The sequence below is a fragment of the Lotus japonicus genome, chromosome 4 (assembly GCF_012489685.1).
Source record: "Lotus japonicus ecotype B-129 chromosome 4, LjGifu_v1.2".
Lineage (NCBI taxonomy): Eukaryota > Viridiplantae > Streptophyta > Magnoliopsida > Fabales > Fabaceae > Lotus > Lotus japonicus.
In genome coordinates this window covers 62,470,016-62,485,103 of record NC_080044.1, presented here as the reverse complement: position 1 = coordinate 62,485,103, position 15,088 = coordinate 62,470,016, and the positions used below count along the sequence as shown (strand labels likewise).

At 35.6% G+C, this 15,088-nt stretch overlaps 1 protein-coding gene across 1 annotated transcript; it reads left to right on the top strand.

Annotated features, from left to right (window-relative positions):
* Window positions 1-2,094: 2,094 nt before the first annotated feature.
* Window positions 2,095-12,991, top strand: LOC130710927 (G patch domain-containing protein TGH). Its single transcript, XM_057560318.1, has 16 exons — window positions 2,095-2,418; window positions 2,963-3,053; window positions 3,143-3,237; window positions 4,055-4,158; window positions 5,030-5,091; window positions 5,163-5,237; window positions 5,515-5,666; window positions 7,483-7,558; window positions 7,643-7,729; window positions 7,843-7,920; window positions 8,567-8,711; window positions 8,904-9,393; window positions 9,943-10,227; window positions 10,309-10,437; window positions 10,556-10,774; window positions 11,709-12,991. The coding sequence occupies exons 1-16, from the start codon at window positions 2,284-2,286 to the stop codon at window positions 12,507-12,509; spliced, it is 3,024 nt and encodes a 1,007-aa protein (XP_057416301.1). The 5' UTR covers window positions 2,095-2,283; the 3' UTR covers window positions 12,510-12,991.
* The last annotated feature ends 2,097 nt before the right edge of the window (window positions 12,992-15,088 follow it).

The window sequence follows — 15,088 nt, the reverse complement described above, 5'->3', positions numbered from 1 at the left end:
AAATTATCGCCAACTTCAAGCAGACTTGGTGGAGCATATTTAGGAGCTCTCCGAAAGTAGGAATAATGAAATTTAATCTTTGAGAGAGTTTTCATTTAAAATGCATTGTTATTGATTTTGCATTGAATTGTATCTTATTTCAACTTTAATTATATAGTATAATGTAATCCATTTTGTTTGATTTTTTTCTTACATACCATTTTCAATTTTAAATAAATTTATATTGTTATAAAAATTAGGCTTAAATAACCTTTTGGTCCTTGAAATTGTCAAGGAAATCAAATCTGGTCCTTGTAAAATTTTCGCATCAAATTGGGTCCCTAAAATTGTTTTTTTAATCTAATTAACTTCTTTTGCTCAATTTTGACCGGTCAACAGTCCAGTGGGAAACCTAGTCAGCTAAGGACGGCCACGTGTTTTTTTTCACATCAATTTTAGTCCCTTAAAAAGTATTTTAATCAATTTTAGTTTCTGTTCTTCCACCTTCATGTTCTTCCACTTTCACTTTCTTCCTCTTCCTCCATAATTCAAATCACATAAATTCAAAAGGAAGACCAAGGTGAATGTGATAAACATATAGTTTTTTTTAGGGTTTTGAATTTCTAGGTTTAAGGATTTGAGTTATGGAGAAAGAGGAAGAAGGTGGAAGAGGAAGGTGGAAGAACAAGGACTAAAATTGATTAAAATATTTTTTAAGAGACTAAAATTGATGTGAAAAAAGTGCATGTGGCTATCCTTAGCTGACTAGGCTTTCCACTGGACCGTTGACTAGTCAAAATTAAGCAAAATGACTTAATTAGATTAAAAAAACAATTTCAGGGACCCAATTTGATGCGAAAATTTTACAGGGATCAGATTTGATTCCCTTTAAAATTTCAAGGACCAAAAGAGTATTTAAGCCTAAAAATTAATTAATATTTAAATTTAAGTCATGCTTAGGTTGAAATAAAAAATATAAACATATGAAGTACAATAGGGTCCAACTAAAAGTAAAATAAGCAACCATGCACTGGAGTGAATTCTGCATAAACTGCTTATGTGTTGCTTAAATCGTATGTGGCAGTCTGAGCCCATCAGAATAGCATTTAAGCAACCCAGCTAGCAACCATGCATTGGAGATGCTCTTAGATCTACCCCTGCCACCCTTAACCTTTGACCAACCCATCACTCCACTTTCACCCCATGCTCTTGAGACGCTAAACATAAAAGGGAATTGATTTTTATGTCACCATTATTTATTTTTTCGCTACCCAATTTTACCGCACTTATATGTGCGGGAACCAATTAGACATCATTCTTATGAGTGCGAAACACAAATTATACATTTCGCACATTGAAAATGCTAAAGAGAATGACGTGGGGTTACATGAATATCTATAAGAATGTATTAATATCAATTTCCAACATTGCTACATGCTTGATTCTTCTTAAGCAAGGTTTTATGTTTGGGTATTGTGGATGGAAAAAATCCCTCGCCGGAAGAGTTAGCCCCACCATAATGTAGATGTTTACGGCTCGAACATGATTATCTTCAAAAGATGACACCTGTCTTATGAAGAAAAACCTACCACTTTGATATAGTGTTTTAAAACTATTTTTTGGTAAATAGTTTTTTTACATTATTAAAAAAAACCAACTTTTTTGAAAGATTTTTCACACAAACTAGAAAGAGTTGTTTTTTTTAAAAAGAGTTTAATAACAATTCACTAATAACATAATTATTTTATACAAAAATCCTATAAAAAAATTCACATCACTAAAAAATCAAAACAAAAAAATGACAAAATATGAAAAATTATTTTTACTATTATTATTATTATTTTCAAACATAAAACAAAAGAGACATTGTTTATTTTATTTACTAATTTAGAGGTAACTATCCTGTAATTTCTGAAAAAAAAAAACTATCATGTAAAAATCAGGGTTGTTAATGGCGGATAGCGTAATGTAGCGGCAAGCCAAAAAAACGCTATTTCGAGCGCTATTGCGGCGCTATAGCGCAAATAGCGGTGAATAGTGGAGTAGCGGTGAACCCCAGGGCGCTACGCTATAGGCTATTGCGCCACTATAGCGTGCTATTAACAAGCCTGGTAAAAATGTAATATCAGAATTCCACACTTCTCCTCAGCCATTGTCACTCTCGCTCTGCAAATCATTGCATTCTGGACCCAGAAGACCAGCTTCTGAAAAACCCTAATCTATTCTTCACTATTCAATATCAATCCACGCGTTTGGATTGGGCATAATATCAATCTTCCAGTTTCAGTAATCAGCGGGATAAAAATGGATTCGGACGAAGACGATTTCGTCTTCTTCGGAACGCCGATAGAGCGCGAGGAAGATCAAACCAGCCGCAAGAAGAAAGCCCTTGCTGAATCCGCCGGTCAACTCCGTACCCTCCCCGCTTGGAAACAAGAGGTAACCGTTTTCTAGTTCCACTGTTTAGGAGAAATTTTCCAAATCAATTGATTAGTTGCCAAGGTTTCCAGAAAAAAAAAAATATGTGACTGCATTTGGAGAATTACATTTGGTGTTTTTGTTTCTAGTTGTAATGCAATATCGTAATCGAATAGTAAAATTGAATTGTATTAAGGATCAACCAGATTGAATTGAGTGGGTATTTAGCATTTAGTATTAGTTACTCATAAGAAAAATTGTAAGGAAGCTAATGGGGTGCTATTTTGAACATCAAAGTGTAGTGTGGTTCTTTCGTCGATGGTAGTTTCGGTTTGTGGTGCATTTCTTTTAAATTAAAATTTCAACTTCTGCTTTGTGTTCAAATCCTGTTGAAGGAAGTGTCCGTCGGCACTTCTGTATATGAGTGGTGTGATATATGTGGTTTGTAGTCAATATTGGTCCTTGGTCGTAATGTTTGAACTTAAAATAAAGAATATCCTGGCATACCTTAATGAATGGCGCCTTTCTCCTGACTTCACTACAATTTTTTCATCGCTGTATCCAGGTTAGAGATGATGAAGGGAGGAGAAGGTTCCATGGCGCATTTACAGGTGGTTATTCTGCTGGTTACTACAATACAGTGGGCTCAAAGGAAGGTATAAGTTCATCAGAGAATTATAATGCTCCTGCTATGGATTTTAGTTTTTGCAAGTGGTGAGTGTTAACTTTATGAATGAATGTGCAGGTTGGGCACCGCAGTCTTTTGTATCATCCAGGAAGAGCAGAGCTGAAGTCAAAGAGCAGAACATATTGAATTTTCTAGATGAAGATGAGAAATCTGTATGTTGAATAATACTATGCATTTGTAATTATGTATGTGGATGATTTTCAGCATAAATATATTTATTTGTTTCAAAGTCGTCCTATTATAAGCTCATTTTTAAGGAATTACTGATGTAGCCATGTAGCTTGATAAGTCATACCTAGCAGATCCATCTTTTAACTCTAGAATTAGCTGTCCCTTGTTAAACAATTTTTATTTATTTATTGGCATCTCTACATGCTTCTTCATTGTATGCCATTTTCAATGTCTTTTGATTTGAAACCTATTTGACTGAGAGATGCTATACCTTTTTTAGATTTTGAGGCATTTTAAATACCCTCTTAAAATGACAAAAGTTAGTAGAAGCACATAATTTGCAAAGAACATAAAGGATTTTTTTTGTTATATTGAAATTCTCAATTAAGGGAAGTTTGTTCTATTAGAATTCAAACTAGGAATCTTGTAAAAAGCATTTGTAATGTTGAAATTCTCAATTAAGGGAAGTTTGTTCTATTGGAATTCAAACTAGGGTGGGGAAGATGGGTGGCATTTGTAATATTTCAAAATTTCAGGGGAGGGTTATGTATTTCACATATAGTATTACCGTGCTTTATGGATAGGGCTGTACTCTTCCATGCTTGCATAAAGGAATCTTACGAGAAACTATATTGTAAAAAGATTGGTGATACTATCATCAACCCAACCATAGCATGTCAGTAATGTTGGGGAAGTCAAGTAGATAGGTTGCCCATTTGGTGGGTGGGGCTTCAATATTTGTTAATAGATCAAGTTTTTCCCCCTTGTGTTCTAACATACCATTTACATGTGTTTAAGGAACTGGAAGGTCGGCTTTTGGGGACGTCTTCACAGTTTGATACATTTGGCTTCACAGCTGCTGAAATTGCGCACAAACAAGCTGAGAAAGAACAGATGCAAAGGTGTACTTTTTTCTTCTGCAATTGTTGTTATGATCCTATGACCTGAATATGTCAATTAACTTCTTTGTTTTTAAAAAATCATTTGGTCATGCTTCTTTTTTGAAAGTTATTTACATACAAATAATGAGTTAAATTTAAAATGTTCCTGCGCCTTTTGGAACTTCAGTGTATTCATTATAATGCGAGGATACATTTTATCTAATTATAAAATGCCAATAGTTATCCACTCACTAAGTCACGCCCAACATCTCCAGGAAAATCAAATGACAGTATCTACTGCAAATCTGAGCACTGACAAATATTTTGTCAAGGTTTATCAATTTATTTACGGCTAAACTAACAATAGGTAATTCGAAAGCTAAATAAAACCCCTAAGTTTACACTTAATGCTCTAAAACTATTCCTACACAAATTGAATGTATGCTAAAAGATCTAGGAAACTTCTTGGTGTTTGGCCCATGGCAATTTCTTTATGGGGGAGTAGGCGAATTCCTCTCGTATATATTCAAGGAATTGGTGAGCTTTGCTTTATTCAGTTCTGATATCCTCTAGTAATTTTTTATGCTTTCCCTTCCTGAGTAGAATTACTCTCTTTTCATGGTCTTTCTTCTCAATTTTTATCAATCTGAAAATGTTAACATGACATGGATAATTATAATAATAACCATGCTATCATTCAACGCTATCTGTAGTTAGTTACTGATCTTATTCATGTGAGTCAAATTTTGCGATGGTTATTTTTTTCTTTCACAAAGCAAGATCCCACTTCTAATCTTTTACTTTATTCTTCATATTTTGCCATTGTTTCTTTGTTGTTGTAACTATTCTGAAGGGGATTTTGACTTATTTGTGTTTTTCTTTCTTGTTGCAGGCCATCCATAATTCCTGGACCTGCCCCTGATGAAATAGTTATTCCAGCCTCAGAGTCTGTTGGTATGTTCCTTTTAATTTGAAGATACCGTTCGTAAAAATACCGTATTTCTTAAGTCCTCAATTTTTTTCAGGGGTAAAACTGCTGTTGAAGATGGGATGGAGTCGTGGTCGCTCAATTAAGGATTCACATGCTGATGCACTCTATAGTATGGTCTCATTGCTATCTTGTGATTTATCTTCTTGAATTCCATTTTATACCTAGTTAGCCCTGTGATATATATTTACCAAATATAAATTGGATTTTGAGGAATTTTTTCTTAAGTTTAACCACTTTTTTAATGGTCAATTAGGATTGAGTAATCAGGTTGCTTTTCTTCTTCCGAGTAAAACTATAGGAACATGTGCTAGTTATTGTCAGATTGCTGTCTAAATAACTAGGACTCCGTGCAATGATACCCAGTTCATATTATACTGTCTGTGTAGATGCCAGAAGACAGGCCCGAAGAGCTTTCTTAGCATTTTCTTCAGATGATTCAAAAGTGGAAGTTACTAAGTCTGAGCCTGTCAAGCGTGATAGTGAAAATTTACCTGAGCAGCTCGTGAATGATGATTTTCAGTCTTGTAAGAGCACACCGGTGAGAAATTTCCCTCAGTGTCTCCTGTATAAATGTTACAGATTCCATATATGATAATCTTCTTATTGGATGTTGAACGTTTCTATGCCTTTTCCAGTGTTATTCTTGGGGATTGTGGTGTGATTTTGATCTGTCGAGAAAAACACCAAAACATTTGCTTAGTTCTTTGACTGAACTCTGATGAATGGTTATATTCAATTCTAAGAGTAAGGCTGGGATGTGTATTCATTGTATTGTTGACTTTCAACATGTATTTCAGTATAAGTGTTTTTCCTTAGTTGCACTGAAACTGGTGTCAATTGCAACATGGTGGGTATCAGTTGATGCTTCATCATTTAATAATGATAAGCACATGTCATACTGACCTGCCAAATTTTGGGAAACTCGAGCAAGAACTGAGGAGAAGCTTGTGAACTTCACTGAAGAGTGGTGGACAAGGTAGTCAGAAGCGGGATTTAGCAATAAAGCGTGGAGGGTCCAAAAGCGTAAAGCGCTAAAGCGTTAGCTAAAGCGTAGGCTTTAGCCGCTTTTGCCAGTTATATATATATTATATATATTTACACCTATAAATATTTATATGCATATAAATGGTGTAATTGATAAAAAGTCTTAAGAATATCATACCTAAAACATAAAATATCATAACTCATAATTGATTATTCTTTTGCCAGAGATTTATAGCCATTTTACATAACCCATTACATAACTCATTACATAACTCATTATTTTGCATAATATATAAATGCTGTAGCCTGTAAGCATCATTATTTTGCCTATAAAAAAATGAAAGAAAACAACGAATAGAATATATCATTCGAAGTTTGAACAGTGAGAGAAGTGAGAGTGAGAGAGAGGGTCGAGCATGATTCATACACCATGAAGTTCGAACAGTGAGTGAAGTGAGAGAGAGGGTCGAAGAGTAACGAGAGAGAGAGAGAGAGTGGGTCGAACATGCAAATTGTGAGTCGCCGGCGACGGCGAGAGGCGGAGCAATCAACCCAGAATCGCGAGAGACAGAGACGCAGCAGGACTCGCAGGAGCTTCAACAGGTGAGATAGAGGAGGAAGGCTTGAAAATTAGGTTTAAAATCCCTGATTTTAACAAACCGGGTCGAAAACGGGTCAAAAAACCCGGAAAGGACGAATTTGGCAGAAGCGGCAGAAGCTTCAAAATCGCGCTTCTGCCATGCTTCTGGGCTTTCGCCACGCTTCTGCCACGCTTCCGCCAAATTCCGCTTTAGTCGCGCTTTGAAGCGCAGCTTCAACTCAAGCGCGCTTTAGCACGCTTTAGCGCTTCAAAGCGCGCTTCTGACTACACTGGTGGTGGAGCATAGTTCGGTAGCGGTGACTGAGCCACCAGAGATGGTGGTGGAGCTGATTAAAGGATTTTGAGGTTCAGGAGTCATGATTATGCAATCTGAACTGAGTACACTATGTATCATCTTATTTATATTATTTTTCAATCTATGGGAAGCTTCTACCCTAAGCTATATGCAAACTAACTGATCCTAACAAACTGAAACTAACTAACAGAGATACAATAAGAGAAAGCTAACAAACCACATATGAACAGTTAATAGTAGGGAAGAGTGGGGAGGGAGAGGCACATATCTCTAACATCATTATACAAACATTCAATCCACAGCGGATATTGTGACATGTGAGCATATCTATATCTTGTATTCCTCATTTGATTTATGTTTTATTCATTTTAATTCAATTTAGCAATTGTCTGAAATTTTGTCATGGTTGTAACTTGTAAGAATATATTTATTAATAGCAGGCATATGTCTTTATGTATATCTTCTTTTCTTCAGGTTTACGTACTCAACCCAAAGCAAGACCTGTATGGATTAGGTTTTGATCCTTATAAGCATGCTCCTGAGTTCAGAGGTATGCTTTTTCTTGATCTATATGTGGCATCTACTGACGTTGTTGCTTAAAATTGGCATTTATGTTCTCTTCGTTTTTTCCCAGAGAAAAAAAGATCACGCTTATCCAGCAAAAAGGGACCTGGGGATAACAAAAACTTTTCCACACGAGATAGTATTTTTGGTTTGAAGTGTAAGATAAATATATGATAACCCATGATCTCATTTTCTATTTGCTGATTTCTGTGATTTGTTGTTGCAATATCTTGTCCTATGTTGATTTGACTCTCAGCTTCAATTCATCAGCAGGAAAGGCTGCCCCTGGTTTTGGCATTGGAGCACTTGAGGAACTTGATGCGGAGGATGAGGATGTCTATGCCGCTGGTTCGTAGTACTACTCTTTTATGTTAATGATAAGAATGTTTAATACTTAACAGAAATCCTATTTTGTACACATGATAGGATAGGACATGATGTAAAGCTTGGTAAAATTTTAAAACTATGCAGTGTGTAGTTTTGACATTGTATGGGATATTGTATTGTTTAAGATAATTCTATATTATGTTTGGTGATTACTATTTAGGAATTTTTTTGACACCTTATGAAAAAATACCCTTTACTTGAAAACATTTACTTTATTCATCTAAATTTATGTTTACTAATTTTTGAAGAAAATCCCCCATGGCTCAGGATAAAAAGAGGAGTTTGATGGATAAGTTTATACAATATCGTAATTCACAAACAACTAATAAATTTCATTAGATTATTATATCATGCTTGATAAGGCGTGTCAAACAGAACCTTATTGATGACACTTTTGTCTATAAAACGTTTGCTTCCTTCCAAGAACTCTTATCAAATGCACTGATGGCTTTTCATGTTTTTCATAATGATTTTCTTCTATGCATGGGTGTCTTAATTGTTTTTTAAAAGAGAGTAAGTTTATCTCACTAATGTTTGAGGTGTGTAAAATTTCCTCGTGAGAATTTGGAAGAAACAAAACCTTTTATAATTCATGGTTTTTTTTTAGGTTATGAATTTGAAGATGCTTATGTTCAAGAGGTCGAGGAACCTTCAACGTTGACCTTGGAAAATAAGAAAAGGAAAGATCAGAAGGACCAGGATAATCTACCTGGTTTTAGAGTTGCATCCAATCCTGACTATAAAACAGAAAGGTTATTGAAGCAGTTTATTTCCAAATCATTTTACATTTATAATAGTAATGCTTGGGGTTTAGGGTCTAATATCAGGATAATATTTCACCACATTTTGGGATGTGAGGCCTATATATGCCTATCTTTATTATTCCTTTGCCTATTTTGCACGTGATTCCACTTTTGACCATAGTTGTATGGATTGCTTTTCAGATTTGAGGCTCCTCTGATACCCAAGGATTTTGTGCCCTGCCATGTGTTTTCTGGACCTCTTGAGATTAACCACCAGAGCTATGAGGCCCCTCCATCAGATGCTCCTCCTCCGGAGGATAGCAATTTAAAACTACTAATTGAAGGGGTCGCAAATCTGGTAGCTAAATGTGGTAAACTATATGAGGATCTATCTAGAGAAAAGAATCGATCAAATGCATTGTTTAATTTTCTTTCTGGAGGAACTGGCCATGATTATTACGCAAGGAAACTGTGGGAGGCACAACAGAAATGCAATGATCAAACTAAGCAACAGTTGGAGAGAAAAGTGCCTCCTGGTGGGCAGAGGCTGACAGCCGAGAGCCGAGGCCAGATCTTAGGGGAAAAACCACTAGAAAGAAGCTCCCAAGATTCATCCTCATCTGCTGTTTCTACAGATATTCATCTCCAATTTAATCTTACAGATACATTTACTAACTCTGCATCATCATTTGTAAGTTGCATAATCTTCCTGCTTTAAACTCCTAATTAGATTATTAGAGAACATCTTTATTTTGCTTCTAGTAGTTTGGTTGATAGACCAAGCTGTGACTTCAACTCAAATTCCTTTGATGTAAGTTTTAGTTTCCTTTCCATGGAATCTTGACAATTAGGGTACAGCTGAACCTTTATTAGCCAGGCTTTTAACACCATGGTCATTGTCCATACCATTAGACTTGCTTATGCTTGTTTATGTATGAAACCCACGAACCTACTATGTGATTGTCCTCGGATTTGGCTCCCACTCACTTTATATGGTAAAGTAAGCATCACAACCATTAATAGTGATTAACTACTTTGAATAAGTAAATAACTCAAACAACTGTTGTGATGCTTACTTTACCGTGTAAACTGAGTCCACTCACTTTAGAGGAGCCGGACCCATTGTCCTCCTACTTCGGGAGAGACCCCTATTCCTTCCCCAGATTGTAAACCTTCTATTCTAACCCTAAAAAAAACCTTGGATCTTTACAAATTTTTATTTCCTTTTTTTGTACTGCAGAGTGAGTTATCAGATGCTCAAAAGCCTTTCAAAGATGATCCTGCAAAGCAGGCAAGATTTGAGCAGTTTCTCAAGGACAAGTATAAAGGGGGATTGCGCTCTTTGAGTTCTAGTTTAGCTGGTGATATGTCAGAAGCTGCTCGTGCTCATGAGAGACTATCTTTTGAGGCTGCAGCTGAGGCAATAGAAAAAGGAAAACAGGGAAGGGGAAGCAAACTTTCTATTCCATCTTCCATGGATTTCATCACAGGTGGTGTTATGCAGTTTACTTCTGGTGGAGTAGAGGTATGTCTTGGGTGACATTCCTTTTGTTTTTTTTTATCTGTAGCTTTGGCTTAAGTTATTTCATGTGACCTGTACAAACAGCTAAAGAAAGACCAACAAACTGAAGATTTCATGGAGAAGAAAATGTACCCAAAGAGGGAAGAGTTTCAATGGCGTCCTTCACCTCTTCTCTGCAAACGATTTGATCTCATTGATCCTTATATGGGGAAGGTATGGTTATTGATTTTCTTGTTTGATTTGGTTTCACTCTTTTATTCTCGGTATTTAAATTATTTTCTGAACTTTCAGCGAACATTTCATGATTAAACATATTCTTTGCTCTTTGTAGCCTGCGCCTGCCCCACGGATTAGGGGCAAGATAGATTCATTGATCTTTACATCAGATTCTGTCAAAGGTACCAGAGTGGAAGAGCCTGTTATTTTCAAGAAAGATGTATCCCACTTGCAACAATCTGCTAACAAAGACAGAGACAAGATTGTTGCTGAGAATAAAATTGAAGAGGATGTGGAAGTTGAAAATATTGAAAGGCCGGTTGACTTGTACAAGGTAGCATCTTACTTCTAATCCTCTATGATCATCCTTCTTATGATTAATACTTTCATGTGAAACCATTCTTTTGTCCTTGCCAAAGCTTAGCTTATCCATATTTCTGATGGCTTTTTGTCTGACCACAAAAATTCGGGTAGCTTTTGATGATACTAAAATATTTATTTTGGTTTGAGTCTCAGAAAAAGGTCTTTCCTTTATTTACTAAATGTACTGGATGAGTACCCCTGATCTGATATTCCCCCTATTTATCCAACGAATCTCTTCTCTTCCCCTTCCAATTAACCAACTAATCAGACTAACTAACACATCTACTGTCCTTATAATGTCCTAATTATACATCCTCGCAATACCTCTCCTGAAAATCCACCTTGCCCTCAAGGTGGGAATTCCTGTTGATCATTTCTGCATTATGCTTCAACCTCTTAAAACTGAATAATCTCTGCATCCTCCGTCTTTTGTTCATCTTCCTCCAAGATTATCACCCTCAGCTTCTTTTCTGGACATTTACGCACGGGGACCAAATGGTTGGCCACAGTGAAAAGTGAAAACATCTCCCTTGTTGAGAAGTCAGAGCATTGACTAGAAGTTATGACCAAATAGTTGAGAAGTCACGCATTGACTACAGATATGGCCAAGATAACCGTAGTATATTTGAAGGCAATCCTCACCTCTAAGCAAGCTTTTGGTGTAGAGTTAGGCCTCCCAAATTCTAATATGGTACTATAGATATGACCAAGATAACCCTTATGGGAAGAAAATCCTCACCTCTGAGCTAGCTTTTGAGGTAGAGTTAGGTCTCCCAAGTTCTAATATGGTATCAGACCATATCCTAGATTGGAAATCTGTTTTAATGAATTTGATTTTCACATGCATATCTTATATGATGTTTACTGCCAACTCACGTGTGCTTGTGACACATTCTTCATTACAGGCTATTTTCTCTGATGATTCTGATGACGAAGGGGATGACTTTAATATCATGAGAGTGGATAATCAAGGAAAGAAAGCTGAAGTAGCCAATACAGCATTAAGTCGTTTGATTGCAGGTGACTTTCTCGAATCTTTGGGCAAGGAACTAGGGCTTGAGGTTCCCCCTGATACACCTCTCCCCACGCAAAAGTCGAGGAATGATGCTCGTCAGAAAGAAAATGTTAATGAATATACAAAAACCAATAATCCTAATGATGAAAACAACAGCGTCATATCATTAAATCATCAATTGCCACATGATCAGAACATTGCTCATGAGGGTGAACCCTCAAAAGGTACCATTTATGGAAATATGCTTGAGAATAGCAGTGTTAAAACCAAGGGAACTAGTATCTCTGACAGTAAATTGAGCAAGTCTAATGGGGAGAAGCATGAAGATGACAGGAAAAATAAATCACCTCTAATCCATAGACAAGACTATAGCAGCAATTCAGAGGAGGAAAGGAGCAGAAAGCGCTCTGGTAAGCTTAATAGGGAAGAAGAGTACAGGAAAATTAAAAATGCAACACATCGCCATAGGAGGCATGATGCAGGAAGTTATTCATGCAGTGATGATGAAAGAGATCGATCGAGTTCAAAGTCGAAAAAGAGGAAGGGTGGTTCTTCCCGAGAAAAAAGCAGAAGTAAAAGACGCTCAAAACATCACAAACACAGAAAGCATGAATCTCCAAGTAGATCCTCTCATTATAGCATGGAGAAGGATACTGCACATTCCAGAAAAGAGAAAGGGCGAAGGGAATAAGCGACAGACTTGTCTCTTTTATTTTCAATTTCATACTGGAGTCTGTTTGAGGATCATTGCTGTATTAAAGGATGTTCTAGGTTTTGGGGTTGTGACGCTGAGGGGCAGCCTATGGATTTCATTTGCGCTGAGCTATACTCAAGCCTTCTGTTATATTGGGTTGCTATCTTCACTTCTTTGAAGGAATGCTGGTTAGTTTAAACTCCCCACCCCATCCTTTCAATGTAAGTAAATGGAATTGTTATTCATACTGCAACTTTAATGTACCCACAAAAAAGCTTTATTAGAGAGTTGACATGGTCCTTAATAGTTACTACTAAAGGTTAAAGTAATGCAAGTGACACTGCAGAATCCAAGAGGTTACACCTTGCTAGAGGATTGTGAATTGGTGTACCCTCACTGTGAATCACAAGTTTCATTTGTTATTTCATTTACATTAACGATTTAGCGAGATAAGCAACATTAGTGAATTGAGAAGGTAATCTTATGGCGGGAGAAATGCACGTTACCAATTTACACTTGTTGGGAAAAATCCTGGCCGCTACAGTACCTTATCATGTTACATGGCTCTGTTTTCTATTACCGTCTTCACTTTTCAGGTTGAAACATCTAATTTAAGAACTTGACGTTACATTGTGCATTATAATTATATGGATATTCTTTAAAAACATGCATAGTTGGATGATCTTTTTAAATCTATTTCATCGTCAATAATGCACTTGTGCATTGTTCTTACAACGGTACAAGAAATAAATGTATTTAAAATGTAAGATACGGATGTATCAAATATCAAGTTTTCTAGGTAACGTAGGTTACAGGTAGAATTTAGAGGAAAGCTTTCATTGGGAGGCAATAGCTGCCAAGCTGTGGTTTCGGGGAAATACACTTGTTAGGATGTATCATTAGGAAAGAATATGGACAAATGTGGCATTGGCTACCGAGCTGTGGTTCTCCAATAAGTTTGCCAATGTAAAGCTTTATGGTAAGCCCAGGTATCTACCGCAATGACTAATCCCCACCATGAGTGCTGTCGTTGCCAAAGTAAGCTTTAGTTATACAATGAGCAAGCAAAATTATATTTATTACAGTATTTATTAAATATAAAGTCAACCATATCACAATCTATAAAAATCCAATAGTAGATAAACTAGCTGACTTTAATGTTGAAAGCTATTTTAAGAATGCATTTTTTATTTCGATAATACAAATTAGTCCATGTAATTTATATATAAAATTATTCATGTAATCATTTTGTACTAAAGTCAGCTAATTTATATTATTTGAAAATTAACAAAATTAATCTCTTTACTTTCAAAAAAAGAATTAATCTCTTTCAAAAAAATTAATCAAAATTAGTTAGTATAGTCTCAAATTTATCAAAAAATATTTTAATTTTTCAAAGTTTTCCCTATTGAAAGCTGATAGGCGATAGCATTTATTGTTGAGTGTTACAGTAGATAATTAAATATGGGAATAAATTAAAAAAATTAATATTTTAACTGAAGTGACTAATATTAAAATATATAAAAAAAATTAGACTTATAAATAAAAATATTCAGTCATAGTGCAAATTTTTCATGCCCTGCATAATTTTTAGTAATTATTAAATGGTCAGCCAGGCATCATTAAAAACAACAACACCTCATTCTCTGTATTTATGTGATCTTCAAATACACCGGAACCGCATGACTTTGAGTGCGGAAGATTAATGTCATCTCATCTAGAAGGTTCATTAAGTCTAGTCATGGTATAAAGTCAGCATTACGTCTATCCGTGGAATATTTGCTTAACACTGATTTATTTAGCCAACTTGGGTTGGTATAGTATAACCGGTTGCAGGTTCAAACCATTCCATAAGTTAAGAGTTCGAATCTGAAATTTTGAATCTAGTAAAATTTTAATTAGTGGATATGACATTTCTTAAGGAGAGCCCTAGAACTACTGCGGTTATATATGTTGGCATAATGCGAACCTGTTTACGGTAATAGCCGGTCATACATACCTAGGAGTGGACTTTGATCTCCCATTTGAGTCTGTGAGCACAGCACCCACTCGCATGAATGCAACCCCATGGAATTTCTAAATGGCAGACACCCAGATTTTCCCAGTCAGTAACTAACAAATTATTTTTTCTTCAGTTATTATATTACTCAGCAAATCCTTCAACTAAAAAAAATAAGATATAAAGAATTTACAATGTTTTCTTTTTGTAAATAAAATGGAAAAAACTACCTCATATTCTTCTATTTTTTAAAACTAAGCTTATTTCTGCAAAGAAATTATACACATTTAAAACGTTAGTTTTTTCTAAAAATATATTGTTACAGCTTAATCAACAATACCTTAAGCTTACATAAGATTTTTTTTTTCCGTCATCAAGCTTGGTCAAAAGTGTAGTGGGAAAATACCATGCTTTAAAAAAATGTTTTTTTTTGTGTAATTTACGACAAAAAAGTGACAAGTTGTGATTTCGAGTAGTTGATTATATATGTGTATTGGTTTGCAGTTCAAGCAGCAATACTCTTTTTTTAATCAGCCTCCAAGTAATCAGCATCTTATCAATTTTGACCCGCTGCTTA